Source organism: Zingiber officinale, chromosome 9A, assembly GCF_018446385.1.
Source record: "Zingiber officinale cultivar Zhangliang chromosome 9A, Zo_v1.1, whole genome shotgun sequence".
In the NCBI taxonomy this organism is placed as follows: domain Eukaryota; kingdom Viridiplantae; phylum Streptophyta; class Magnoliopsida; order Zingiberales; family Zingiberaceae; genus Zingiber; species Zingiber officinale.
Window position 1 is genome coordinate 6,517,507 of NC_056002.1, and position 27,855 is coordinate 6,545,361.

At 37.4% G+C, this 27,855-nt stretch overlaps 3 protein-coding genes across 4 annotated transcripts; 2 read left to right on the forward strand and 1 right to left on the reverse strand.

The window, feature by feature from the left end:
- Positions 1-15,961: 15,961 nt before the first annotated feature.
- On the forward strand, positions 15,962-16,598 carry LOC122020493 (peamaclein-like). The gene is made up of 2 exons (XM_042578448.1): positions 15,962-16,127; positions 16,236-16,598. The coding sequence occupies exons 1-2, from the start codon at positions 15,977-15,979 to the stop codon at positions 16,427-16,429; spliced, it is 345 nt and encodes a 114-aa protein (XP_042434382.1). The 5' UTR covers positions 15,962-15,976; the 3' UTR covers positions 16,430-16,598.
- A 792-nt stretch (positions 16,599-17,390) lies between these two features.
- Positions 17,391-24,018, reverse strand: LOC122020492 (aspartate-semialdehyde dehydrogenase-like). The gene is made up of 8 exons (XM_042578447.1): positions 23,316-24,018; positions 19,730-19,816; positions 19,604-19,648; positions 19,419-19,514; positions 19,209-19,310; positions 18,187-18,273; positions 17,906-17,973; positions 17,391-17,781 (listed from the first exon to the last, which is right to left on the reverse strand). The coding sequence occupies exons 1-8, from the start codon at positions 23,919-23,921 to the stop codon at positions 17,700-17,702; spliced, it is 1,173 nt and encodes a 390-aa protein (XP_042434381.1). The 5' UTR covers positions 23,922-24,018; the 3' UTR covers positions 17,391-17,699.
- A 1,853-nt stretch (positions 24,019-25,871) lies between these two features.
- Positions 25,872-27,842, forward strand: LOC122020743 (cyclin-A3-1-like). Of its 2 annotated transcripts, none has more exons than XM_042578762.1 (6): positions 25,872-26,370; positions 26,460-26,692; positions 26,780-26,966; positions 27,046-27,198; positions 27,277-27,411; positions 27,509-27,842. In XM_042578762.1, exons 1-6 carry the CDS (start codon positions 26,035-26,037, stop codon positions 27,578-27,580), a joined length of 1,116 nt encoding a protein of 371 aa, XP_042434696.1. In that variant the 5' UTR covers positions 25,872-26,034; the 3' UTR covers positions 27,581-27,842. The 2 variants fall into 2 exon arrangements, with proteins under 2 accessions (XP_042434696.1, XP_042434697.1); XM_042578763.1 differs by having other exon boundaries at positions 25,873-26,370; positions 27,049-27,198.
- The last annotated feature ends 13 nt before the right edge of the window (positions 27,843-27,855 follow it).

The following is a 27,855-nucleotide window of genomic DNA, read 5'->3' on the forward strand; positions in this document are numbered from 1 at the left end:
GTAAGCTTGACTTCTGACCAGCGACAGAGGCTGGACTTCTGACCTCCACGTAAGCTTGACTTCTGACCAGCCACGGAGGCTGGACTTCTGACCAGCCACGGAGGCTGGACTTCTGACCAGCCACGGAGGCTGGACTTCTGACCAGCCACGGAGGCTGGACTTCTGACCAGCCACGAAGGCTGGACTTCTGTCCTCCACGTAAGCCTGACTTCTGACCTCCACGTAAGCTTGACTTCTGATCAGCCACGGAGGCTTGACTTCTGACCTCCACGTAAGCTTGACTTCTGACCATCTTGTGGTCCTGACTACTAACCACATCATCTCACTGACTCCCACGAACATGCACCGTATCAACATCCTAACAACCTGTTAGAATAACAACTTCAGAGAATAAATTTTTGCAAACTCCTCAAGGACCATCATGTCTCTTATCAGCAGACAATTTATAATGGCATATTTCTTTAAAAATCTTGACAATAACTTTATTAAAGTTATAAATAACAAAAAAGGTTTACATGTAGGTAAGAGGAAGATTCCTCAGATAATTATGGTGCATTGATTCTGACACACTTTGTCACCTCATGATTGCAGAGGTTCTGAGAGGTGACATATAAAGGGGGAGTCCTCTCCGTGGTGAAGGTACATTCTTTGAACATCTGCAACTTCACTCTTGTGTACACATTCTTACGGTTCTTCATCCACCTGTTTGGATCGGTACTGACTTGAGCATAGGAGGGCCTTCGCCAGGGACTCCCTTCTGGTTTCTAGGCGATGACGTCTGGTTGGTTTGTCTCCTTGTGCGCAGGATCGAAGAAAAACTTCTTCTCCAAGAGAAAGGTCTTCTGTCGATCTATCACCAGTCCATTGTGCCTAGCACGTCATCTCTACCGTCTTCAGATCAAGCTTTAGACTTGGTGTATTCAAGAGATTAAGGAGTTAATAAAAGGTGAACTCTTAAGCGGTATAAAATTATGACAAATAAAAAATATTATAAGAGATTGTGATGATGAGTTCTTGATTATAGTTTAAGCATGACTTTAATCTCAAAGAATAAATTATGAGGACTTATAAACACTATAGGAAAAATGTCATTTTAGTTACGACTAATTTCTATTAAAAATATTGAAAATATTATATGAAGAGCTTCTACCATAATCGGAGAGACAAGATTCAGAGGAGCGGTCTGAATAACTTCGGGTCAGAACAAGAGAGATTGCAATCACTAAGAAGAAGAATCACCAGAGCATGAGAAGGAATCATCTGAGGAGAGGAAGAATTGCCGATGGAGAAGAAGAATCGTCGAAGCTGAAAAGAATCCTAAATCTACCTCTGCCCCCAATGTTTTTTTTACGTATTTTAGTGAGTAAATATTCGCAGCAAATTTAATTAAATTCATTGCTAATATACGTAAATATTAGTGACAAATAATTTCAAATTTCATCACCAATAATTTTTATCGGATGATGCCCTAATAAATTAGTAGTGACGAATTATTAAAATCATCGCTAATACTTTGATTATTTGCAATGAATTATTAAAATCATCACTAATAATTTGATTATTTGAGATAATTTGTTATTTCATCACTAATAATACTATTTAGTAGGAACTATTATTTTGTTACTAATATTTTATCATTATTTTAATAATTTCTTGTAGTGAAACTGTAAGTCAAATAAAATCAGAGATCAAGTTTATTGGTGTTTTGTCTTAGTTATATAGGATACTTATGTTGGACAAAACAATCTGTCGGAGATATTTAGGACTTTGTCAAATTTAAATAACTAAAATTAAATTCAATTTATTTGTTGAAATGACCTGAGCTGATAATCTTAGGCTGTCAACAAGGCTGATTTTTACCAAGTGCTATCCGTGCATGGAGTGGTTGATCGAGCAAAGCGTCCGCGCAACAAAGTCCTAGAGGCCGAGTTCGAGCAATCGAGACCAAGCGTCCAAGTGTCGACCAGATAGTGCGGTCTGGCAGACGGAGAGTCTGGCCGGGTAGAGCAGTAGAGCAAGCTGAACGGCTGGGCAGTTAGGCTAACAGAGCAGTTAGGTTGACCGAGCAGTTAGGCTAACCGGGCAGAGTACCCGAGCAAGTGACTAGCTGAGCGAGTGTATAGCCGAACGGATTGAGCCATCTACCAAGCGAGTAACGCGAGCGGCTAGGCGAGCAGAGAAACTGAGCGGCCGTGCGAGCTAGTGAGCAGTCGAGCGAGTGATGCGAGTGGCCGAGCGAGCTGAGCGGTCGAGTAGACCGAGCGAGCTGTCTGGCGAGCGTGTAGCCGGACGGGCTCACGACCGAGCAAATAAAGAGGCCGAGCGAGTGAATGATCAAGCGAATGAGCGATCGGATGGGCGTGCAGCCGACCGAATGAAAAAGACCGACCAATTTGGCGGTCAAGCGAACTTGAGGTCGGCCGGGTAGAGAAGCCGAGCGAAATTGAGGCCGACCGGGCAGAGAAGTCGAGTGAGCTAGTTTGATGAGCAAGAGGTCGAGAGAGCTTCTATCGAACGAATGAACAAAATGACTAGGCGGGCGAAGCATGGAAATCAATAGGGCGAGTGCACTGAGAGAGCGATCCGGCGGGCGCTACGAACAGACGAGTGATGAGAGTGCCCGGACGTGAGAACTGAGGCCTACGATACACAATTTCCTTGCAACAGATTCACCCCACTTCCGACTGTGCTTCGAGGTTTCCTCGGGTCGTCGGTTTCCCAAGATATAATGGTGAACCGTGATTCCCACGAAGCATTGATGGTCATAGCGAACTGAGCGATACCCTACTGCTACCACGGGCACTTCACCAAACATAGGTGGAGAGTTTTAACTTGTTGAGCGTGTAATCTTTTGCCTGTGGTCGTAGTCTCCTTATATAGGAGCTCAGACCAATGGACAACGATAAATGATCATTTAATGATCATTATTTACCAGTCTCCTTATATAGGAGCTCAGACCAATGGGCAACGATAATGGTCATTTAATTATCATTATTTAATGATCATTATTTACCAACAGGTCGTGCTCGCACACGAGTCAACATGATTCAATATAATTCGGACCCTGAATTTGTACCTTCCTATGCACCTACGCGTGAGAGAGAGCCTCTTCGCATGCATTTGTTTACATCATCAAAACATGTGAATTAATATAAACTAACCAATTTATCTTAAAGCTCTCAATATGGGACTAAAGTCTCATTCACAATGGAGCTCCATAACTCTTTCCCCTCTTCTTCATTCACATATATCAAACAACTTAGTTTAGTTAAATTCTAGGTCAAGTAAAGAGCTCATCAAAATAGAGTTGATTTGAATTTTAGTTGAATTAACTCATGTGATTATTTGACAAGATAAACATGTTATAATAGCTAGTTGAGTCAACCATTATGAGTATGAATCAGTTAAACATATTAGACTCGACTAAATTTTCACAAATCGACTAAAGATAAAATATGAATACATATAAGGTTATAATCTTATCCAACTCAATGGTTTGGATGCAAACTTAATCTGAATACTAGTTGTTGATTAATAAAGTTATATTATTTAGGTTTCAATTAAATGATGGATTTTGAGTCAGTTAATTTCAATAAACTATCCAAATGAGAACTATGTTTTTCTTATATTTATATTTCATGTTTATTAAAAAAAAATTGTATGTCATTTCTTTACCTCGAGTTTTTTCATAATAGGAATTTCGGGTTTAATCTATCTAATATATCAGATCATGAAATAGAATTTAGGGTCTGACCTGTATTATATCTTTGAATTAGGGAGTAATCTATGTATTATATTATTCTTATACTTTAGCTGTTGGTACTATCTAATTTGATAATTTTTAGAAATATTATTGAGAACAATTAAATTATATTTTGGCATTGTACTAACCTCAATAAGAGAAAGAAAAAAAAAATATTTGCATATTAAGGTGTTATTCACCCATTCTAGTATTCAGTATTATCATCAAAGACCCCCTTCACCAAAAACTATTCCAATATTAATTATATTGGTTAACCTTGATTAAAATTATTTAAATATGGATCAAAACTACTCCAATGTTTGAGTTATTTTGATCAATGTTAGTGTCATTTTGATGAATAAATCTGATCAATATTAACATAAATTTAACTAATATATTGGTACTATTTTAACTATGGTTGAAATAGTTTTGATCAATATTAGAATAATTTTATTAATATAAAAATATTTTGATCAATATTGAGATAATTTTAGTCAACATTCTAATAATATTAATTAATATTAAAATAACTTTGATTATATTTATAATAGTTTTAACTAACTTAAAAAGCAATTTTAAATAAAGTCTTGCATCCGTTTTTTTAATGATAATAAAAATAAAGATGATTAATTAATATTAAAATAATTTTGATTATATTTATAATAGTTTTCTTATTGTTGGAATTATCAGGATGATTAAAAAAATATTCTATCATATTATTTCTAGGTATAATTATCATCTATTATCTCTTATCTATATTGTCCATTTAAATTTTGAATTGGAGGTGTATTATAGCAATTTAGCTACTACCATAAATTTTGAGAGGCTTTGAAGAATTTTAGTTTTCTTTATTAATTTTTTTTTTATGTTGTAATAGTTATAAATGGTAGCTGTTATAACTATAGCGGTTATAGTCATAATAATTATAAAATTATAGTCATAGTAATTATAAAATTATAATTATAGACACAATAATATTATTATTATTATTTAAAATATAGAGGTGTTGTTTTGTCTTAAAAATCAGGGCTCTAAATAAGTCAAGCTGAGTCGAGTTTTGGGGTGTTCAAGCTTATTTGATAAGATAACCGAGCCGAACTAAGCCAAACTTAAAATGAACCAAGCTTTTGAAATGAGTGTTCAAGCTTGACTTGGTTTATTTTTTATGAGCTTGAGCTTGTTTGAAGTTTGGCTTGAGCTTGGTTCGTTTAGATGTTATCAAGCTCTCAATTCAAGCTTGGTTTGAGCTTGGTTCGAGCTTGGCTTGAGCTTGATTTGAGCTTGATTCGTTTAGATGTTATCAAGCTCTCAATTCAAACTTGTTTGATTGTTTGAAACTTTTAATTGTTTGATTGGTTATTAAGATTGATAATTTAAATTTATTTATTTTTATTTTATTATTTATTTAGCATATTGAAAAGAATTTTATTAATAAATATGATTCGTAAACATTGTTTACAAATGTTGTTTACGAACATTGTTCACGAATGTTGTTCACGAACATTGTTCACGAACGTTGTTCATGAACGTTGTTCACGAATGTTAACGAGCTGAACACATATGTGTTCAAGCTTGTTTGTTTAGCTCAACGAGCTGTTCAAACTTTTTTGTTTAATTAATCTAATGTATATTGAACGAACATAAATAAGTTCTTACCAAACTGAATACTAAACTTGTTCACGAACGTTTGATTCATTTACAACCCTATTAAAAATAATACGAGGTGCGTTGCCCAATTCTTTTAGTTTGTATGAATCATCAATGGAAAAGTTTTAGAGTAAATTGTTATAATAGGTAAGGATTCGAATTTCAATTAAATAGAGAAAAAAAAGTTTATGATTAAAATGATTAACTATAATTTTTTGATTTATTTTCTGATATCGACTGGTAAATTTTATCTTTTATCATCATAAATAAATGAATAAGTTTCCGAGGTGTGCTCACCAACTGCTCACGTGGACGTCACGCGACGGTAGATAACCTCGCCGAATTTCCCATTTCGAGATTCCGAACCACGGCGGTTCAGGAAAAGAGGCACGCAATGTACTGATTGACGTCGCCGTCTGATGGGGATCAGACGGCAAAAAGGCAACCGCATGCGAGAGGTGCGACCGAATGGAACCGGGTCCGCGTCACGTCTCTATCGGGTCATTCATCGTTGCATGTGACGCGGTCTCGATCAGCATCGGCAAATCCATGCAAAGGCTTGTCGTCATGGCACGTGACAACGACAAACACCGTGGAGTTCCATTTTGGCAATAAGACAATAAGTACCAACTTAGTTTTTTTTTTTAAAAAAAAAGTAGTGTGTTTACTTTTTTTTAAGAAAAAAAAAAGAAAAAGAAAAAAACACAGAAATTAAAACAAGGACAAGTGGACAACAAGAGGATGCTTATCTTGCAAGGTAACCGGAAAAGAGACCATTTAATAAATTCTACCGTCTGACTAAAAATACAATATAACGGTGGACCATAATATTTATATACTTATTTTTTTTAAAAAAATATATTATTATTATAAAGTATCCATTTGGTCGATTTAAAGTTTTGCCCATTGCTTACACCACCTACCAATAGGGAAGTGAACATATATGCATCATATATTTGGCAAAAAAAAAATCTCTTTATTTTTATTATCGTCAAGTCAAACGAACATTATAGTTTGAAAAAAAAATATATATTAAAAAGATGCTCTACATTCTAGAAATACATTGTAATAGTTTTAATTAAAATTGCCTATACATTAAAGTAGCTTTGTTTAAAAATTTAAAACTACTTTGAGCAATTTTGATCAATTGCTTTGTGTTGTAAGAGTCTTGATTAAATTTGTTCTACATTGTAATAATTTGATCAATTTTGACAAACAGTTTTAATTAATATTTAAACAGTGTTAACTATGATTAATTAATAATTTTAAGTAGGTTGAAGTAGCTTTTTATCAAAATTAATAGAAAACTATTAAAGTGAAAATATTTTTGGAATACGAATAACCCTTTTAATATATTTTTTAAATGATAATAAAAATAAAAATCACCTCTTGATTTTTCCCCCTATATATCTTACGGAAGAAAATTTAAATAGGCACATGTATTTCTTCTTTTATATCAGCGTTTTATTTCGTTTTGACAAATTGTATTAGGTAAGTCAAAGAATGGGATGAATTATAGTCATAAAAAAACTGTTATCCTACACTAGAGGGATGTTGCCTAATTGATAGATATATAACAATTGAATTGGAATAGAAAAAGTAATTGAAGAATTAGTCAACAGTTGAAATTTGTTTAATTCATTCACATTCAACAGCTATTATAAAAGGTTAATGATAAATATTTTCTTTTCTTTTTAAAATTTATTTTTGAAAAGGAAAAAAAAACAAGAGTTGAATTTCCCCCAAACAAACGTTGAATGATTGATAACTTAAGTTTTCCACGTAGAGACCGTTCTGATCTTATGATTTATCTTCTTTTTAATTTAGAATGACTCCTAAGGCGAGGGTTATTATTTTCACCGTTAAATGATTGATAATAGCACAAAAGCCTATGGTCGAGGTGGATTCTTATGGTAGTTATTAATTGATAGGTAATGATTTGTCATCAAGTCATAATGATGAAACCCAACTTTGCCCTCCAAAGTCAAAAAGGAAAAACAAAAACAAAAACAAAAACAAAAAGGCTTTTGCTTTAGCCTTTAGCTATGAACCTGCTTGAATTCACACCAAGTTAATTATTAGATTAAATTACTTTCCGGATTTTTTAATACAAAACACTTATCTGCCTAGTGATTTCGGAAGATATATATTTCTATCTAAACTTCTGCTACATCTTTTTGTTCACTGGAGATTCTTGGGCTGTTTACTCAGAAAATTAATAATAAAGAAATAGATCATTTCCATAGAAGCATACTATTTATGGTGTTAGATTTTAAAGAATAATATTATAATGATGTTGATTTTTTAAAAATTAACACAATAGTTGTATTAATTTTTGAAATATGATAATATTATTTTTTTTTAATCTAACATCATAATGAACTGTTCTTTGAATACCGTTTGAGAAATCTAGAAGCTAGATAAGTCTTTTGAAAATTTCATAACTTTAAATGCATCCTTTGATCAATCGATAAAAAATCTTCATTAGCAGCTAGCAAGCTGGTTGCGTAGCCACGAGCTCACAGGCAATGGGCGAGCTCATAGCTAGCTAGGTTGCAAGTTTATAGGCAGCTGGACAGGTTGTTGAGCAGGCTATGAGCTTGTGGTCAAGCGGCTAATGAGCTCACGAGTAGACAACCAACGACTTCATTATAGTAAAAGATGATTATATTCATCTCAAATTATATAAAGAGAGGTAAATGGAACCATTTATAATCGACTATCAAATCTCTAGAGGTGGGAGACCGCAAGCTTCTAATATAATCAAGCAGCTAGTAGACTCGTGAGCAACCCGTGGACTCACAATCAACGGTTGAGTTTGTGGTAGGCACTGTTGAGGTGGTAATTAATTTCACTGATGGTGAAGTTAGAATTAATTGGAAAAATTCAATTCCGTTTTAAGATGAAATTTTAGTATAATTCATTGATTTTGTCTAAAATCTGGAGATAGTATGCTAGTTAGGTGGCTGCAAGATTGATTGAGCGAAGATATTTAGGTTGAAGAAGGTGTTGGTATAGTGAGCATCAGATAATCGAACCTGAATTTTGATTATGACAAAGGGTTCAAAGTTAAGCTGTGGTATTATCTAACAAGGTTCATGGAACTTACAGGAAAGTCCTAAGTGATGCTTAGGTAAAAGTCCTAGCTGCGGTTAGACAAGGTGAAAATCCTAAAAGGGAGGGGGGGTAACCTTAGGTCCTAGGGGGTGGTAACCCCTAGGTGGAGGAAAATCCTAAGGGGGAGTAACCTTAGGTCCTAGGGGGTGGTAACCCTAGGTGAAGGAAAAATCCTAAGGGGGGGTAACCTTAGGTCCTAGGGGGTGGTAACCCTAGGTGGCGGAAAACCCTAAGGGGCGGCAACCTTAGGTCCTAGGGGGTGGTAACCCTAGATGGAGGAAAATCCTAAGGGGGGGGTAACCTTAGGTCCTAGGGGTGGTAACCCTAGGTGGAGAAAAACCCTAGGGGCGGTAATCCTAGGTCCTAGGGGGTGGTAACCCTAGGCGGAAAGTCCAGTCGGTCTGGAGGACCGGACTGGCATCAGGTAAATCTCTTAAGTGGAGTAGGTGAGGATGCGTTCCCCGTAGAGGGAACAATAGGCGTCGGGTCGACCTAGGGGTTCCGGTTGGAAATCCGAAGTCAGACCCGGACAGTCTGATGACTGTCAAACTTCATATTTATGATATTATATGTGCTAACTTTTATTTTGCAGGATATGTTTGTGTTTTGGAACTAACATGTCTTGCAGGTACGAAAGAACAAGGTTAAGCCTCGGATGAACAGTGTCCGAGGTGCCTCCATGGAGCTTGGAGGCGCCTCGGGTGCAAAAGATGAGCTGGCTGCAAAGCAGGCTTGGAGGCGTCTTGAAGGAGGCTCAAGGCGCCTTGGACCGGTGGATGAAGGAGCCTTGAGGAAGCATGAAGGCGCCTTGAGGAAGCATGAAGGCGCCTTGAGGAAGCATGAAGGCGCCTTGAACTTGATAAGGTTCGACCAGTTCAGCCCTTATCGCAGCGTGTGACTCGGCCAACTTGGAGGCGCCTTGGATGACTTTCAAGGCGCCTTGAACACCCTTTATAAGAGGGTTTCGACCAGCAGCTCAAGACAATGAACTCCAAGCAATCCTTACGCTACAAGCTGCTCAAGAAACGTCCAGAAGTGCTGTTACAAGCCCTTGACAACCCGGAGCTTCAGATTCTGCTACTTTATTGTTGTCGGTATAATTTGTTTTAGTGCTTTCAATTATAATATCTTATTGTACATTTTTACGAGCTTATAGTTGTTGCCCATGGAAAGCAGTCAAGGATCGTGGGCCTTCGAGTAGGAGTCGATCTAGGCTCCGAATGAAGTAAATCTCTCGTGTCTTTCTGTGTGTTCGTTCTTTATTCCGCTGCGTGTTTTAACTCCGATAGTTTTACGATTCGAAAAGTGGGAAAGCCACGAGCGCTATTCACCTCCCCCCTCTAGCGCGTCTCGATCCAATAGAAGGAACTACTAACTAGAGTGAAAATTCTCTCTGCACACCATAAAGTGAGGCAACAGACGCAGTGCCCAAAAATCAAGGGAAAGTGTTGGTGCAGTTGGCACCAATGTTCAAACCTGAGTTTTGATGAATGACAAATAGATTAAAGTTAGATGTTATATTTTTCTAATTTGTCTACTAAGCGTGCAGGATATAAACTTGATGGGTCTAGAGGACTGAAACACCAGGCTAAAGTCTAGCTAGGTTGATAGCTAGCACAAAGTCTAGATTAGATGAGATCTAGCAGAAGGAAGTCCAGTTGAGTTGACAACTACTGAAATCTATATTGGTTGAAATATGATAGGAAGTCCTAGTGGGTCAAGGGACCTGACATCAAAGAAATCTGTAAATGGTAAGTAAGGTAAGTCACTGGAGGAGAGATCTAGTGAGGATGAGTTCCCGATTGAGGGAACAGTAGGTGTCAGTCCAACTTAGATCCATTTAGGAAACCTAAGCTGAGACCGTGACTAGATCCTGGTCTTGGGGAGATAAGATCTAATTAATATTACTACCTCATTGTGCTAAGTTTATTTTGAAAAATAAACATATTATAGTTGTCTGGACTAACTATTTTTTTTGCAAAAAAGACAATGGTGAAAAAGGGTTGTCCGGGAGTCCGGAAGGGATCCGGGTGCCCAGACTCCGGGTGTTTAGAGTTAGTCCAAGCACCCATACTAGCTTTGCCCTAACGGGTGCCTGGCCAGGCACTCGGGCGGTTTGGGCGCCCAGAGGTTGACAAACTTCAAGGATGAAGTTTCGACTAGAGTTCTCTATGTCAGCGCAGTCCAAACACTTGGGAGGGGATCAAGGCGCCTGGATGGGGTTATAAAAGGAGCATTCGACTAGTATATTAGAAAAAACAAGTACTCTGACTTTCGTTCTTATGTGCTGCTCCAAAAAGGCTTCTATGACACTGTAACGCTTCTCCGCAATCGTCAATCAAGTTCTATTTACTTTTTCTGTTATCGGTAACCTTTCATTATAGTTCCTGTACTTAAATTTTATAACATTTTGAACTATTAGTGAATTGTCCAATGAAAACACTCAATGAGTGCGGAACTTGGAATAGAAGTCATCGAAGGCTCCGAACGAAATAAAAAATTATTTGTGTTAGTGCTTGTCTTTCTCCTTTCTCCTTCTTTCTCATTAACTTTATTTCCATTGCGAACTCAGTGTTTTTAAAACAAAAGAACGATTTCAAAATCACATAATTCACCTCCCCCCTCCTCTCACATGCTCACGATCCAACAGAAAGGTCCCTGGCAAGATCCTTCGACGTTTAAGTCAATGTAATGCCCGAGTGGAAAGTAGAACAAGAATAGTAGATGCGAGTGGATCAAAGCGTCGCACGTGATTAAGCATATCTTGCCATCAGAGAGGACCCCCTTTATATATCATCTATACAACTTTCACAATCATGAAGTGACAGAGAATATTGGATATCAGAAATTGTCGAGTAAGAAAATATGCATAGCCTGGGAGGCGTATAGTTGCTATCCTAGGAATCTCCCGTTACTTGAGTGCACTCTTTTTGTAATGCCATTAATGATGTGATTGAAGAAATATGCTGTCATAATGTGTCGGTTAGTAGAGAGTGTAGAGTTACCTTTGAGGAAGGTTCCATTGAAGGCACATGTAACAACAAAAGAATATTCTCTGACAAATAGTTGTTAATTTCTGATAGACTATTGTGATTCTCTGACAATGTTATCTCTTGAATATATCTCGATCGGATATTTAGCCAACCGACTACATGTTGTAGTGATAGATTGATATATAAGCGAGATACTGAGTCTTGTAAGGATGTTTGACCTTTAGGGCTGTCCGGATGTATATCATGTGATGCTGAAGATCTGATTATAAAGTAATACGAAGTAATAAAGAACCAAGTCCTCTAGGTCCGGATGGTTCTATGATCGACCAGTTATATGCAAGGATACTTGTTTCTAAAAAATAGGGAACCAAGTCCCAAGAGGTCCAATCGGTGCTTTTAGCTGATCATCCTTGCACTTGGAGGTTTGTTCCCGAAGTAGTAGCTCAAGGTCTAGAAATCCGGTCAGGTTTCTTTTAAGGTTTGCCTTGCATGTTTACTCTTCAAAGATAAGGATACTGAGCTTTATAACTCTGGTCAACTTTATACTCGCCTGTCCATATGCAAGAGGACGAGGGAATGAACAGTGAAAGCCATATGCTTGACCAGATGTATATTAAGTCGCACTTTGATAATGGAAGGTTGGGTCCCCGAAACCCGAACGAATATATTCTCGGACGCCCTTTTGGCAAAACGGTTCTTTCTTAAACCCGAGTGACTCAGGAATGATCGGTTATATGCTAAGTGTCATGGCACATGACTGACACACTAGATCCCTCAGGCCTGGCCAGGGCCGGTCTTCCTTGGATTGGGGGACTTATCGCTGGGTGAGGAACAAAAGAGTGACATGCTGGCTGTCACATTTCCATAACTTTGACTATCATATTATCTTGACTTCGACCTCCATATCATACTTGAGTCCGCTCGTAATATCCCATACCATCCATATTCCTTTTAGATATTTTTTTATACTAAATGATAGTTAATATCTTGACTTTTATATCATCTTTTGGAGTTCTTTAATATTAACGCACATGATCAGTTTTAGTTTGAAAGGTGGTTTGGACATTGCTCTAGCTTTAGTCATATCATATGGCTTTGATCTGAATAAATGAAAATGGCAAGCACTTGTTTGAACAGGTCACATGTAAAAAACACTGATTAGTTGGGAAAGATGAAGATTGTTTGTACACATCTTGTACAAATTAGATTCAGAAGATGAAATTCTGATTTTGACAGATAATTTTTAAGGGAATTGTATCAGTACTTTGTGTTATATATACCAACAACTAGATGAATCTTCTTTCTCCATCAAAAATTTCTGCACATGCTAATCGATCAGTGTTCTGAGCTAACAGTGATCGATGTCGTCACTCAAAATTATAGATGAGACTCAAAATTTAACACTCCATCATTCTCACAAAACAAACAAGAAAATTAACAGTGGGAGGAGTCCCATCGTATGGGAAGAAAGTGAAGGTTCGGACTTAGCGCATGCAAGTCAACAATGGCCCAACTCCAAATTTTTTTCTTCCGAAGACTTAATTTGATGATGAAAGAGTCAGCGGCAAAGTGGTGGTCGATCTATCTGTAATTAATTAGATTCTGTCTAGATTTCAAGGAGTGGTTGTTGCGTCTCGCCATTGATTGCGGAGGGCGGGCGCCTTGTCAAAATGACTCCCTGCTTCAATTATTGATTCGGTTAGATATTGATAAAGATTTCTATGCAAAAAAAAAAAAAAAAAATCTAATTAACTGATCGATTCAGAGGAATTATAGCAAACAGAAAGGCTTCAACTCGTGCACTGATCTGATGTCAGTGGATTGCAGTTGGATGCCCATTGATGATCCAACTTTATCTGTAAATAAAAGTATATAAATATTATTCAGGACTCATGCGAATTCATTCCAAAACAGGGAGAATATGTTAAATAAAGTGCACTCTTAAATATTATTAGTACTTGAATAATACTATTATTATATATATATATATATATATATATATATATATATATATATATATATATATATTCATATAATTAAATTTATGAATCAGAAATATACAACACAATTAACTGAGCACTTTTAAATATTGTTTTTTTGAAAGATTAAATACTCTAAGCTCTTTTTCCTCGTCCTGTTTCTCCTTGCTTGATGGTTGTGTCCGTGATATAGTTGGTTAGGCTTTTTGGTACCGAAGGGCCTTCATCCACTACGAGAGGATTCAGCCCAATTGTCTTAGCCATCTTTGCGATTGTGGGACTGGGATATACTTCTGCAAAGATCTGAACATAAATGAAAAATATAAAGAATTTAAATAATACGATATTAAAAAACTTTAAAAATTAAAATGCGGCTTTTGTCATTTTAGTGAAAATCTAATATATACAAAGCAAAAAACATATAATTTTTTAAAATTAATTTAATAATTTTAAATGTCCAATTACCTTGATTAGGTATTTTTATTTATAACTTTGCGTAATTTATTTTTAAAAATATTTTACAGATTATAATTTTTACTACAATTTTTATTGCACAGACCTGACCCGCCAACGAGTCGAACCTCTAGTGGGAAACACGATATGTGGTCGGATTCAAGCTCGACACAATTTAATTTTTGACATGCAATATCAAGCACCGGCCATACCATATAATTACACCTAGCAAAATTGCCAATTTTAATACGATCAATTTTGGATAAAAAAAGGAAATGTAAAATATTGTAAATTTTAATATGCCCTGCCCATCTCATATAGGTCATGAATTTTTTTATGTACAATAACAATAAAGGTTTATCCTATTAGACGAGGTCACACTAGTTATATACATCTTTGTATGTTATTAGGTTCTATTTTTTACTGTATTATTATTTATATTTAAATATATTTTATTTCATTTTATTGTTGCTAATTAAATATTTTTAATTTTCCTTTTTATCGTTTGATGTGCGCATTTATTATAGTTTCACATGATAACATCATCTAATCGGAGTATTCATTGGCCATCTAAGTGTTCATACCCTCTTAAACGTATCTCTCGAAGTTTTTCCTCAATAGATGCAACTTTGACTTTCTTTCTAATGCTCTTATATCTTATTCCGTCATTTTCATATTTCGTATATCCATCTTAACATCCTTATCTTTGCAATTCTCTATCTTTTGCTCATATACTCAAGGCATAACTCAATATTCAACATCATATAATATAACAAGTCTAATCATTATTTTGTAAAACTTTCGTTTAAATTTCAAAAGTATTTTATAATCACATAAAACACCCAACGCCTTTCTTCATTTCAACCATCATATTCTATATATATATATATAAATACAAAATCAATCATTTGTATAACTTAATTATGTTCTTTAGATTCAAACTAAATGATATCATCACATTCCTTATTGGAATTCTCTCGAAGAGTTCTGGTCTGGTCTCAGTCCCAGTTAATTAAATTTTGTAAATCCTTTCAAACTTGTTGCTGAAGGAACAATATTAAAGTTCTGAACCCCATGTTTGCAAAAAAATATGTTAAGTGTAAAATGGAATTTCCCTTGTTCACTTTGTTCTTTCCAATTGGATGTCTCCATTGAGCCAACTTGATGTAAGCTTGAAACATGTGGTAAAGGCGATTCGCTCGCCCTCAGCGCCCCCGCCAACCCGTCCCTAGGCCAACACAGAGGAGGTAAATCACGGATGACTACTAGCCATTAGTGCAAATGATGTAAGCTTGAAACATGCACCTTCTGAGCTAGGCTTCTTCTTTTCTAATTAATGTCATTGATTATGAGAAATCCAAATGGTAATAACTCCTTCCATTATTGACAATACATTGGTTGATTCATTAATTGATCCAAAATTCCTTATACAGTTTCCACCTCCCCCAAGAGAAGAAGGCCCCATATCAAGACTGCTCGCTCGGCATTTGATATGTTCATGTGCTTTTTCGAGGTGCCCTCTTTACTTCCAGAGCTTCTCATGCCAGGTAGTAAAGCGAAGGAATCCATAATTCAGCATCGAGTAAAAGCTCTTCACCGACGAACGAAAACAAGGGAAGGACGTCGGTGAGGCAAGGAATCTATAATTGCAAGTCTCGCTGCCCCACTCTAATAGTACACTAAATTTTGATACAGGTTGATGCATTGTTAGGGTTTGATATGTAGGTCATCTCTATATCAAGTAGGTAGAAAAGGCCAGAAATACTCAGCAATTTCTTCATTAATGAAAGCTAAAGCCTCTTGTCGATGTAAACTAAGAGCATCTTCCAGTGCTGTCACATGGATTCATCCTCACGGACAATTCAAATTGAGATAAAAAAAACAACACAGGTACCAGTAACTTTTAGTGAGCGTTTGACACTTTAATCCCAGGACAAGGGTATGGACACCTATTGGATGCCAGCCCAATCTCTAATTTAAGTGACCCTCACACCATCACTGCTCATGCCCCACACCACACCGCACTCCTCTACTTCTCTGTATAAATGGCAAGAGAAGGCACCTCACATAGCATTCAAAGCCACCACCACCTCCATAAGCCAAGCGCAGAGGCCATGAAGCCCATCCACTACGCCTTAGCATTTTTGTTTCTCCTCCTGGCCTCTTCTCATCTCCAAGCCACCATGGCAGATTCAGGTAATCCACCAGGCAGAAGCAACTTGCGTGTATTACAAGTACTGATGAGTTTGGTCATGTGAATAGATAGTTGAATTGGCTTAATTTGGTTTGGTTTGATTTGGTTAGCATTTTGTCGGAGCAAATGCAAGGTGAGGTGCTCCAAGGCCAGTGTGATGGATGGCTGCCTCAAGTACTGCGGCTTGTGCTGCGCACAGTGTCATTGCGTGCCGTCGGGCACCTACGGCCACAAGGACGAATGCCCATGTTACAGGGACAAGACCACCGGCGTCGGCAAGCGGCGGCGACCAAAGTGCCCGTGATTCGGTTCTTCGCCAGACCTTCGGAGCAGTTTCCTTTCTCTCGGGTTCTTCTCGTGCATGTCATGTGCCTGCTTGTTTTCTTGTGAGAGTGTCTGATATGTGAGTGGAGATGCATGTACCTAAGTAATCGTAAGCAGTGCTGGAATAAAGTGTTTTTTGTATCTCAATATATATATTGATTTCTTTTCTGAGAGAACAAGAGTAAAGTGACAGACAATGTAGATAAGCACATACAGCGTTGGAAGGGATTAAGGGCAAATTCAAGTGAAATACAAAGACAAGAAGGTACCAAAAAAGACGAGAGCAGAGTGGCTTCGAAACAGAGACAACGAAAGAATCATGCACCAAGTCAGATGAATTCTTCAGGCTTTATTTATTCTACTCGAGATTTTAAAGGAGCAGAATCGAGTACAAGAATCATGTGGCGTTGATCTTTTGTTTAAACAGCCACTTTGCCTTGGACGCTAAGAAACATGAAAAGCCTGAAAAGTAGAAAGGTATCATTTATTAACTTTGTACAGCTGGTTGGGACCGCTAGGTTGAAGACCAGTCAGCCTGATTATTGTAGATCCTATTAATGCAATGCATGATATCCATGGAGACTGCAGTCAAGAGGAAAAGGAATGGTCAAACAATTCACTGCAAATGAATAAATGAAAGATCTGCTGGTACCGAAATAGAAGAGGAAGAGCTACTTAAACAAAGATTCATGAAAGAAAAACCAAAAAAATGGAGCAACAAGAACTAGAAGCAAATATTTCCTCAAGGAAAAGTCAGGGGCAACATCAACTTCGAGCAGTGAGCAACACACTCATCATTTGATTGGTAGTGTAAAAAAACCCTATAGGAAAAGGATGCTATTCAAGTCCGATAAAGAGAGAACCAAAAATGCCATTCAGTATTTCAACCAAAATATTCTTATTCTATAGTTGCAAATTACTACTTTCTAACAATGTATAAGTTAGAAGACAAAAAAAAGTTGATTGTCTTATATCACAATATTGGCTTTCTCCACAACGTAATTAAATTCAAGATAAATAAACTCAATCTGGGTTAAAACAAAAAAAAAATTGCTACCATCCCTCTCCATCAAGTTAAATGAACAGGCACCTCTACAATAACTTTTCTGCAATCTGGATAGCATTTACTATAAAGTAATTAAATTAAAGATAAATTGACTCAAGCTGAGGGGAGAAAATGATGCTACCATCCTTCCACTAAGACGCATCAAAGGAAATGCCTAAACATCAGGTAAAATGAACAGGCACGTCTACAACAGCTTTTCTGCAATCTGGATAGCATTTAGAGCTGCACCCTTGCGGATTTGATCTCCGCAGACAAACAAGTCCAATCTGTTGTGATTTTGAATGAGTGCATAGTATAAATAGATAACGTTAAAAGGGCTAACCGTAATCTGTTTCTGATAGGGTAAATCACGTTAATAGCAGTAGAGGATAATGTAACAGGATATATTACCCGAGATTGCCATCTTGAGACAGATCCTGACGTATACGTCCTACCGCAACATCGTCTTTGCTTGATACCTGGATCATGGATGTTTTAGCAGGGTGCTTAAATGGTTTCAATTATTTAATTAAAACGGAGAATGCAGTTAAACAATGTTTAGATGAGAAGTGAGAAGGAATTTTATTTGTTCGTTTTTATTCAAAACATTTTAGATGGCGACTGCAGACAGGGAATATAGTTACTAGCTTTTAAATACCATGATACATTAGTAAAAGTAGAGGGAAACTAACATCCAAAGGTGTAGGGAAACGATTGGAATCTCGGTCATCTACAACTACCAAACCAGTGGCCCCCTCCAGAATGCGCCTAGCAGTATCCTGTATGCAATAAAATTTCAGAATATCAAAGGAGGAATGCATTTCAAGCAGTCAAGCAATACAGCAAATACACTGCAACAACTAGTTCCTGCTTGTTCAAAAGGAGAACCCTCAACATACATGACATCTAGCCAGAAGTAGGGCTATGCTCTTAACAAGGCCCTCAATCTAACAGTAGATAGTATCTTTGTCCTAGCTACCATGTAGAATCATTGAGGGCAAAGATGATGCCAAAATTTATCAAGTCTAGAATAATGCTTGCACCTCTGACAAGTAATAAATAAATGAACTCCAATTCTCCAAGTAAAAAAACAACAGAAATTAGTCAATTTTCTTCTCATAATTGAGTTAAATTTCATGTTAAATCAACAACAATCTAGGAAAAACAATTAATTAATCATGCCAACAAATAAGAAAGCATGGAAGTGTAGATTATTTTGAGCAAGAATAACCTTGGAGGCCTCGTTCTTTTTGTTATAAATTACACAAGGAGTGCTAACATGTTTTGGAATCAACGACCATAGGTATGTAATGGAATAAAGGAAACTATAGATAGAAGAGTGATTGCTTTTATACAATCTGATAATGGGGGTACAGTATGTCCAAGACAGACAGAACAAGTACATATTAGGCCACAGTATGCATACTTTATTGATCCAAGGTGTGAGAATTATTACATATACTGATATAACTGCATATGCAATAAATGGTGCATACCAATATAACATGCTGTTATATTGGAAAGCAAACCAACAAAGAAAGAATGATTTGGCACTAACAAAGAATGCCAAACATAAAAAATAAAAATATTAATAGTTCTAGATATTTATTTGACAGACTAAAAGTTTTTGTAGCACAATCATCTCGCAAAATATGACAAAGAATCACAAACAAGACTTGGTAATGTTTTCCTTTGAGATGTTTATTTAACTGACCTCACTGAGAGGCTTCTCAAATTGAAGATTCACACTTTCTGCATGTGCACGCATCACAGGAACTCGAATGCAAGTTGCGGATACTTTGACATTCTTGTCATTCTGGAGAAAAAACATTCTTTAAACAAGTTAATAATATGAAACAAACAATTCCATCAAAAATAAGAAAATATTCTAAAAGGTGATTGTGAATAACACCCAAGCACTTGCCCAAATTTTTCGTGTTTCCTTCACTAGTTTCATTTCTTCCTCATTATAGCCATTAGAAAGAACTGCCGCATTGTGTGAGAACAAGTTAAAAGCATACTGCACAAAGAGAAACTTAGATGAATCAAAATCTGGTGCTAATCAACCCCTTGAACATATTTTCCAGAGTAAAGGTGACGACAAGCAACCTGCTGCTTAAAGATTTTACAGGTAGGTTCTTTGCCATCCAAGACCTATAAAATAAACAAGATTATAATGTAATAAGGATGGCAGGTCACAAGTTGATTGCATAAAATTTTAAACAAAACAAAGACCTCACGAGTCTGCTGCACCAACTCCTCCATGGCAGCAGCACCTGCACCACTAGCTGCTTGATAGGTGCTGACAACCATCCTAACGACCTGCAAGCAAAAGAATAGGATATAATTTTTCCACTCAATGCTTGGTTATGAAAAGTGACAAATTCCAATGATCAGATTTAAACTTCTAATAAATGAAACAGTTATATTAAACTTAAATCATTTGCTGAATACCACTTCGATAGATTCCAAAAACATTCAATAACAAAAAATCAGTTGGACAACCATAGGAAATCCTTGGAGTCAAGAATGAATCTATCAATTTTCATGATTATATCTATAAAGAAATCTACAACAAAAAGATGTTCTCATTCAGCATAGTGTGCCTGATAATGAATATCTCCATCTCACATCGACCATCTAGACTTAATTGTAATAGTCAAACTACTGAGATAGCGTGTTTCTTCAGGAAAGAAAGATAGATGGAATCCACCTTTCCCTCTGTTTCCTTGGGAGGGCTCTAAGAGGTAAAGAATCAGTGGGAAAGAATTCCTTAGTTGACCAAAATTGTTTCACCAAAAGTGAACACCCAATTTGGGTGGAGAGGATTCAGTTTAGCTATGGGAAAAAAAATTCAAGATGATGTTTTTATTCAACTGATTTTTGTTTTTAATGTTTTTACAAAATCATTTCCACAAACTCAAATTTTCCTCCTTTCATCCAAAGAAACATTGTGCAAGGTGTCTCTTCCCTCCAAAGAAGCACAAATGAAGGATATAGTATTTTATCCTCTCCCTATCAACTTTTTTTCCCTACCCAGCAGATGTTTGATACTAGAATTAAAATGTTCTACAAAATCTACTCTTTTCCTTGAGGAGGGGGCATGCTAAGATTCCATGTATAATTCAAATTTTATCAGTCCAGACCCTATTCCATACAAATTTACACTTTCACGAATTTAATAATAGTAATTAATATTAATAGCAAGAGAATAGTGCAAGCAATAACTCTTGTTCCCTCATTCTTGTAAAAACAATTGCATAGTAGTGAGAATCCATTGAATCAATTAATTGGTACATTATTTTTCCAACTTCAGCTAAGTTTTTAGATGGGATAATATTAACTTCCAAAAAGTAGATAACAACCAAAGCCTTTATCTACTAAATGAATTCGGTTATATGGATCCTCCTACGTTATTAGCCTCATCTCCTACTATATTCTCATCTATATTTAAGTAAATTTTAATCTCTTTTATTATTGCTAACCAAATCTTCTTTGATCTACCTTTTCCTCTATTAATGTGCATATTTATCATGATCTCACATCGTTTAATTGAGGCATTTACAGGACGCCAAAGTTCATATCCATACCATTTTAAATGTGTTTCTCGGTGTTAATTACAAAGACGAAAAAGGAAAGAAACAAAATAATCTAAAACCATGATGGTCTTTATCATATGTTTATTAGGATGCAAAAAAAAACTTACATGATAATAAACTTCAAACACTAGTACCAATCACTATTCTATTGAATATTCCTGGAATAGTTCATTCCAATATAATTCATATAGAACAATCCCAATACACTGCTATCAGGCTCAACGTTCTATTTCTTTGAATATTATACAAGGTGCATATAGACATCTTTGAGTGATGCCTTGGAACCACAGTTGTGTCCAAAGATCAAGGCATAACCAATAAAAAGGATAACAACACATAGTATTTGTTGTTTGTGCAATCATGCATGAGTGGCCATGTTCAACCAACATGTTTTGATGTGTTTGACAAAGGATTTTAAGTTAGGTTTTAGCTTGTGTTGCTGATGTGTAAGAGGAGTTTACAGGAACTTGATAACGTGCATATGAAGCTCGCAGAGCTTGCGATTAGATGAGATGGAGTTGTGATGTTGACTTGGTACGACCAAAATGGTTTCGCTCAAGGCTTAAGAGGTTCATGGTCTGCCAGAGTGGTATGAGCCATCTAAAGGACTGCAAGACGAGAAGATTGGAATTGGTTTGATAGCTTTGATGAGAGTCACAAGAGGTAGACTTCATACGTGATAGTAAAGAATGACATGTGGAGCAGAACATAGGCTTCGTACACCTGAGGGGCCTACAATTTGATGGAAAGTGAACTCTTGGACAACGCAAAGTTGGCAACCATAAGACAATGTATTGTAAGAGATTGTGTGACTTGTAACCTCTAGCATTAAGAGAATTTGACAGGTGAACATGAGTTTGTGGTTGTAGTGTAAGCATGAGCTTGACCTTGGAAGATTGCAAGGGCTTACGAGGTGTAAATTGAGCAAAATTAGAGATCAAGTTGACTAACTTTTGTCTGTGATTCCTAGTCAATTACTTGGTCGGCTAAGATCTAATGTTCTAGTAAAGACTTAGTTTCTGTCTGATTTGAGTTGGCTGGAATGTCAATTGAGTTAACTCATGTGACCATTGGATAGATAAGCTTACTGTATTGGCTAGCTAAGTCAACTGTCAAGATTATTAGTCGATTAAAAATAAAAGTCATTAGTTGATAAGCTTGTGATCTTATCCAACTAGTCAACTAAATGCATATTAAGTTTATTTGAAATGTCATCAGTGGATTAGATGCAAGACTTGGTCGACTGAACGATAAGGTTATCTTATTTGGATAGCAATCAACTGTCGAACATTCAAATCGATTGATTCCAACCAGAAGCTATCAGCTCCCCTCAAAGGAGTCTTTCATAGTTGGTATTTTAAGTTTGATCCAGCAAAAGAATCATTAGGCTGTATCTGAACAATGTCAAGCATTCCCATTACCATTTATGATTTCTCTTTTTAACTTTTTATATTGTTTAGATTTACTATTTGCATTTGGAATTGCAATGTAAAGGAATTTTAATTTTTAGGTCATGCACTTTTGCCTCTCCCCCATCCCCATTTAGATGCAAAATAATCCTAGCATAAATTACTTAAATTAGCAAGTGGATTATGCACATGAACTGGTTTTACCATGGAATGTGAGTTAAAGTGTGGACAAGACAGTAAGGATGAAAGATAAACAATTTTAACATAGTAAGGGGTGTCTCTATCTTTTAAATATTTTAGGAGAACGGAATGAATATGAATTAAGGAAATTTCATAAGCTATTGGCAACCTCACAAGGTCATGTTCTGCGAAGTAAGAACAGGTAAAACCCTTGATTTATAAAAACAATAAAAAAAAATAAAAAATCTGGCGTATAAATGACAGAAAAAATATATATTTGAAATCGATGTGATATCCAAAAAAGGGAAAGAAAGAGAATGAAACATAAATTAGGAGAGGCTCCATAGTCCATATGATATGGACACAAGAAAAGTCGTGCTCCCTAGTGCTAGTTGTAATATAAATGGCACAACCACATCAATAACTGAAAATTGTTCTGTACAAAAAAAAAATCCAAAAGAAGTTCCTTTTTTTCTTCCAGTTGTTTTTTCATACAACCTGAAGATCAAAATTGGAAAACTATGAACTCAGGAAAAGGACTGTTAAAAAAAGGCGCTCCAAGAATCAGCGAGAATACATAAGGCGACGGAGCAAAATTCAAGCCAAAATTAAATTTCCAACAATAGATGTTACCTTGGCATGGCGATGCAGTGGCGTAGCAGCCATGAGACAAATAATGGTCGAACAATTAGGATTAGCAATGAGCGCTCCTTTCCCAGACCTTCCTTTGATCTTTATATGGGCCATTGCCTCGGAGTTCACCTCCGGGATAACAAGAGGCACCTCAGGATCCATCCGAAACGCCGAGCTATTATCCACCACGATAGAGCCCCTCTCGACAGCCACCGGACCGAACTCCTTGCTGATCGATCCACCCGCACTGAAGAGAGCAATGTCAATCCCGTCAAAGCTCTCTGGTCGAAGCTCCTCCACCGTATACTTCCGGTCCTCAAAGGTAAGCTGCTTCCCAGCGGAGCGGCGACTGGCGAGGAGGCGGATGTTCCGGTAGGGGAAGTCGCGGTCAGACAGGACGCTAAGGAACTCCTGACCTACAGCCCCCGTGACACCCACAACCGCCACGGAGGGCCCGTCCTCCCGGAGGCTCATGCGGACGGCGGCAGCTGCCGGATTTCGAAGCCGAATTGTGGAAGGTTTCACGAAGGGAAGGGAGATGGAGAACGAAGGTGAGGAGAACGGAGAGAAGGGGTGGTAGCGGTGAGCTGCCGTTGTCGCCTGCATGACGGCGTCGATTGGTGGCGAAGGCCGAAAGGGAGTTGGAAGCCGCAGGCTTAGGGTTTACTGTCAGATTCGAACAAGGGAAACGCGTTTCTCGATCTAAATTATTAAACAGTGAGAGAGAAGCCGCGAGCTAACCTAAAACCGTTGGCGGCCGAAACCCCGAAGTAACGGTTGGACAAAAAGCGAGCCCCATTTGAAATCAGGAAATAGCAAATTGTAAAAAGATCTTTCGGTTCCACTGCAAGAGCATCACAATCAGGTATATTATAAAATTAATTATTTTATTTGATTGAATTTTAAACTTTGATTGTAATATAATTTGGATTATAATAGATTGTGAAATTTTATAATCTAAATTATAAAGTAAATATTATGTAATATGATTATATTATAAAATTATCGTTTAATAAAAATTTAAATATTAAATATATCCGTAGTCCATCGTGGCCACTGTCCATCATCGTCGGTTGTCGTTGCCATTGCCGGTCTTCGTCGCCCACGACCGTCGGCAGCCACCGCTGTGGTCGTCGTCGGTCATCGTCGCCGTCGTCGTCGGCGGTCGTCGTCGTCGGCGGTCGTCGTCGGTCGTTGGTTGTCGTCGGCCGTCGTCGTTGTCGCCACCGGTCGTCACCAGTTGCCGGTTGTCAGTTGTCGACGGGCGGCGGTTGTCAGTTGTCGACGACCGACGATTGTCTATGGCGGCGATCGACGAAGGAGGCCAACGATGGCGCCCTTTAGTTGCCACAAGTTTCGATAAAGGTGCGATAGTCGTCGATAGAGGTCGCATGATATTTTTGTCATTTCATAATAATACGAATTACATTTCTTATAAAAAATAATGGACACAATCAAAAAAATATAATCAAATATTACATACATTATATTACCAAACGTATTAATATAATAAAAATTACATTACATTACAAATTTAATTACATTTGAAGCTAGATTACATTATACCCAATCAAGACATAGCCTAAATATTTCTCTCAAATATTTATGGTCCCAAGTTCATATCATCAATCAAATATCTCACTCTTCAACTATCCCAAATCTCACATACTAAATATCTTACTCTCAAATTTCTCAAATTATATAATAAAAAATCTTAATAAAATAATCATTATCCTATAAGTCGAAATATATCTTCCAAATTAAATATCCTCCATTGAAAATATCCTAAGTTATTGTGATAAAGTCTGTGTTTGTTCATAGAAGGAGAATAATGATAATAATTGCTGAAATTGATTAATCAATCATAAAATTCAGAGTTTTATATCTAACAAAATAGTTTTTTATTTTTTTTTATTAATTAATAAATAAATTATAAAATTTATTCTGAATCTTAAATACTAAAAATAACAAAAGGTGCGTCATCTATAGATAATAAAACCAAATTAAAATTATTTATTTATTGCATTGTCTAATGTATTTTCTAAACTTTTTATTATTTTTCTTATTTTAAATTCTATCACGATATTATCTGAAAAAATTTTAGATTACAAAAGTATTTATCACATATAAATATATTTCAGAGAGTTTTTTTTTTTTTTGCTTCTATTTAGTTCTAAACTCCAAATATTCAACACGAACCAAGACAAGTAGACAACGGATCAACTACGTAAACTGAGTTATCGACCCTCGATCTGAGCCGGTCGAACATCTGGATGAACCATCACGTCGTGTGAAACCGAACCGGACCGGACCGGGTCCGATTCGATGCGCTCTTCAATACTTCCCATTTGCTTCGAAAATTTGAGAAGAGAGAAAAAATGGCGAGCGCGCAGCGGTTCCCTCCATTTCCCGACAACACCTGGCGCCATCGGACGGGTGTGAGAAAATGATCCCGCGAACTCCTCAGCCGTTGGATTTCCAACTTTCCTACTTCTCCAATCGGTCTCCAAATCCCCACCGCCGCCGCTGCAGTGCCGTCTCGATTTCGAACCGCTCCCCCAAAAAATGGCGGACTTCGTTTCCCTCTCCATCTCCGCTCCTATACAACCTCCCGTTCCGCCTCGCATTGACTCCCCCATTCGCATCTCTCGATCGCTCCGTCGAAGCCTAGATCGATCATCAAGGTCGAAGAAGGGGGAGCGAGGGAGCGCAATCATCCATGACGGCCAAGGAGAACTGCGCCCCTCGCCTCACCCGGGCTGCTGCCAAGAGATCCGTCTCTGCGGTCGCTGCGGATCCTCGTGGCCCGGCCAAGAAGAACCGCGTTGCTCTGGGCGAGATTACTTCGGCCGCCAACCCTGTCATCCACTTCGCAGCCGATCTCTCCATCCCTCCCCCTTCCAAACCCAAATCGAAGCCAGGGAGGAAGGAACACTCCTTGGAGTCTGCTCCTGTGGAGATCGCCGCCTCGGTGGACTCGGGGTCTGAGGTCCATGACCCTCAGCTCTGTGTGCATTACGCTTCTGATATATACCAGTATCTCAGATCTATGGAGGTTCGACTTCTTCTGAGTTTTTCCCCCTTCGTTTTTTTTTTCTGAAGTAATTGAGTATATATATGATATTGATTTCGTTGGATTTTTAGCTTGAGACGAAGAGGATGCCAGTGGTGAACTATATGGAGACGGTTCAGAAGGATTCCACAGCTAACATGAGGGCGATTTTGGTGGATTGGCTTGTTGAAGTGGCAGAGGAATACAAGCTGGTATCTGATACCATTTACCTCACCGTTGCGTACATTGATCGATTCCTTTCTTTCAATCCAATAAACCGGCATAGATTGCAGCTCCTTGGTGTCTCTTCCATGCTCATCGCCTCGTAAGTCCTGACGGGCTTTGTGTATCAAATGAGGATCTTTGTGAGTTTTTATTGATCTGTTGATTGATTAGTACTCTACAACTGCAGGAAATATGAAGAGATCACTCCTCCCAGTGTGGAAGACTTTTGTTACATCACCGATAATACTTATACCAAGCAAGAGGTAGTCAAAATGGAGACTGACGTTCTAAATTTTCTCAAGTTTGAATTGGGCAGTCCTACCACCAAAACCTTCTTAAGGCGCTTTACTATGGCTGGTGAAGAAGATTATAAAGTGAGTGTTTATTCTCTCTTGGAATTGTATATTCCCAAAATGGTGTTGTTGCTTATATTCTCTCTTGATCAAATTCAAGCAGTATCCAGCTCTTCAATTAGAGTTCTTGTGTTGTTATCTTGCTGAATTAAGCTTACTGGATTATGGCTGCCATCGCTTTTTGCCTTCTATGGTTGCCGCTTCCGCTGTCTTTGTTTCTAGATACACTCTTAATCCAAAAAACCAACCTTGGGTAAGATATGATTCTTCATATAAGGTGGTTTAGAGATCTCAATTCTGGTGCGAAGCTAACTATTTGTCTACATTACAGAACAGGAAATTAAGTGAGTGCACTGGGTATAAATCAATTGATCTGAAGGATTGCATTCAAGCTCTACTTGATTTACAGTTGAAAAAGAAAGCACCCAACTTGGTGGCTATCAGAGATAAATACAAACAACACAGGGTAAGTTTATCTATCTAACTGGGAATTAGTCAAAGGTCGAGACAAACTTTAACCATAATTTACTTCCGTCTTAACTTTGCACTCTTCATTTTGCCAGTTCAAGTGTGTATCCACGTTGGTTCCTCCTCCTGAGATACCTGCAAACTACTTTGATGAGCCCAAGGAATAATTTGCATAAGGGTCAAGCAGCTCTGGCACACTTTGGCCACCTTTCTTGCCATTGAGATTTGGAGGAGAATATCATTGAGATTACACTTGGAGATGAAAGGAGCTCTACAGATATTGCCGATGTATGAATGCCACCTTTCTCGATTGCAATTAACAATTAATGTTAAGAAAGGTTCAATTAGGTATAGCTTTGTTTCCAAACTAGAGGAGAATCAGGAGATGCTTTTGTTTGTATGGATAACAGAGGTAATACTTGATCTCAAGGTTTGGTATATT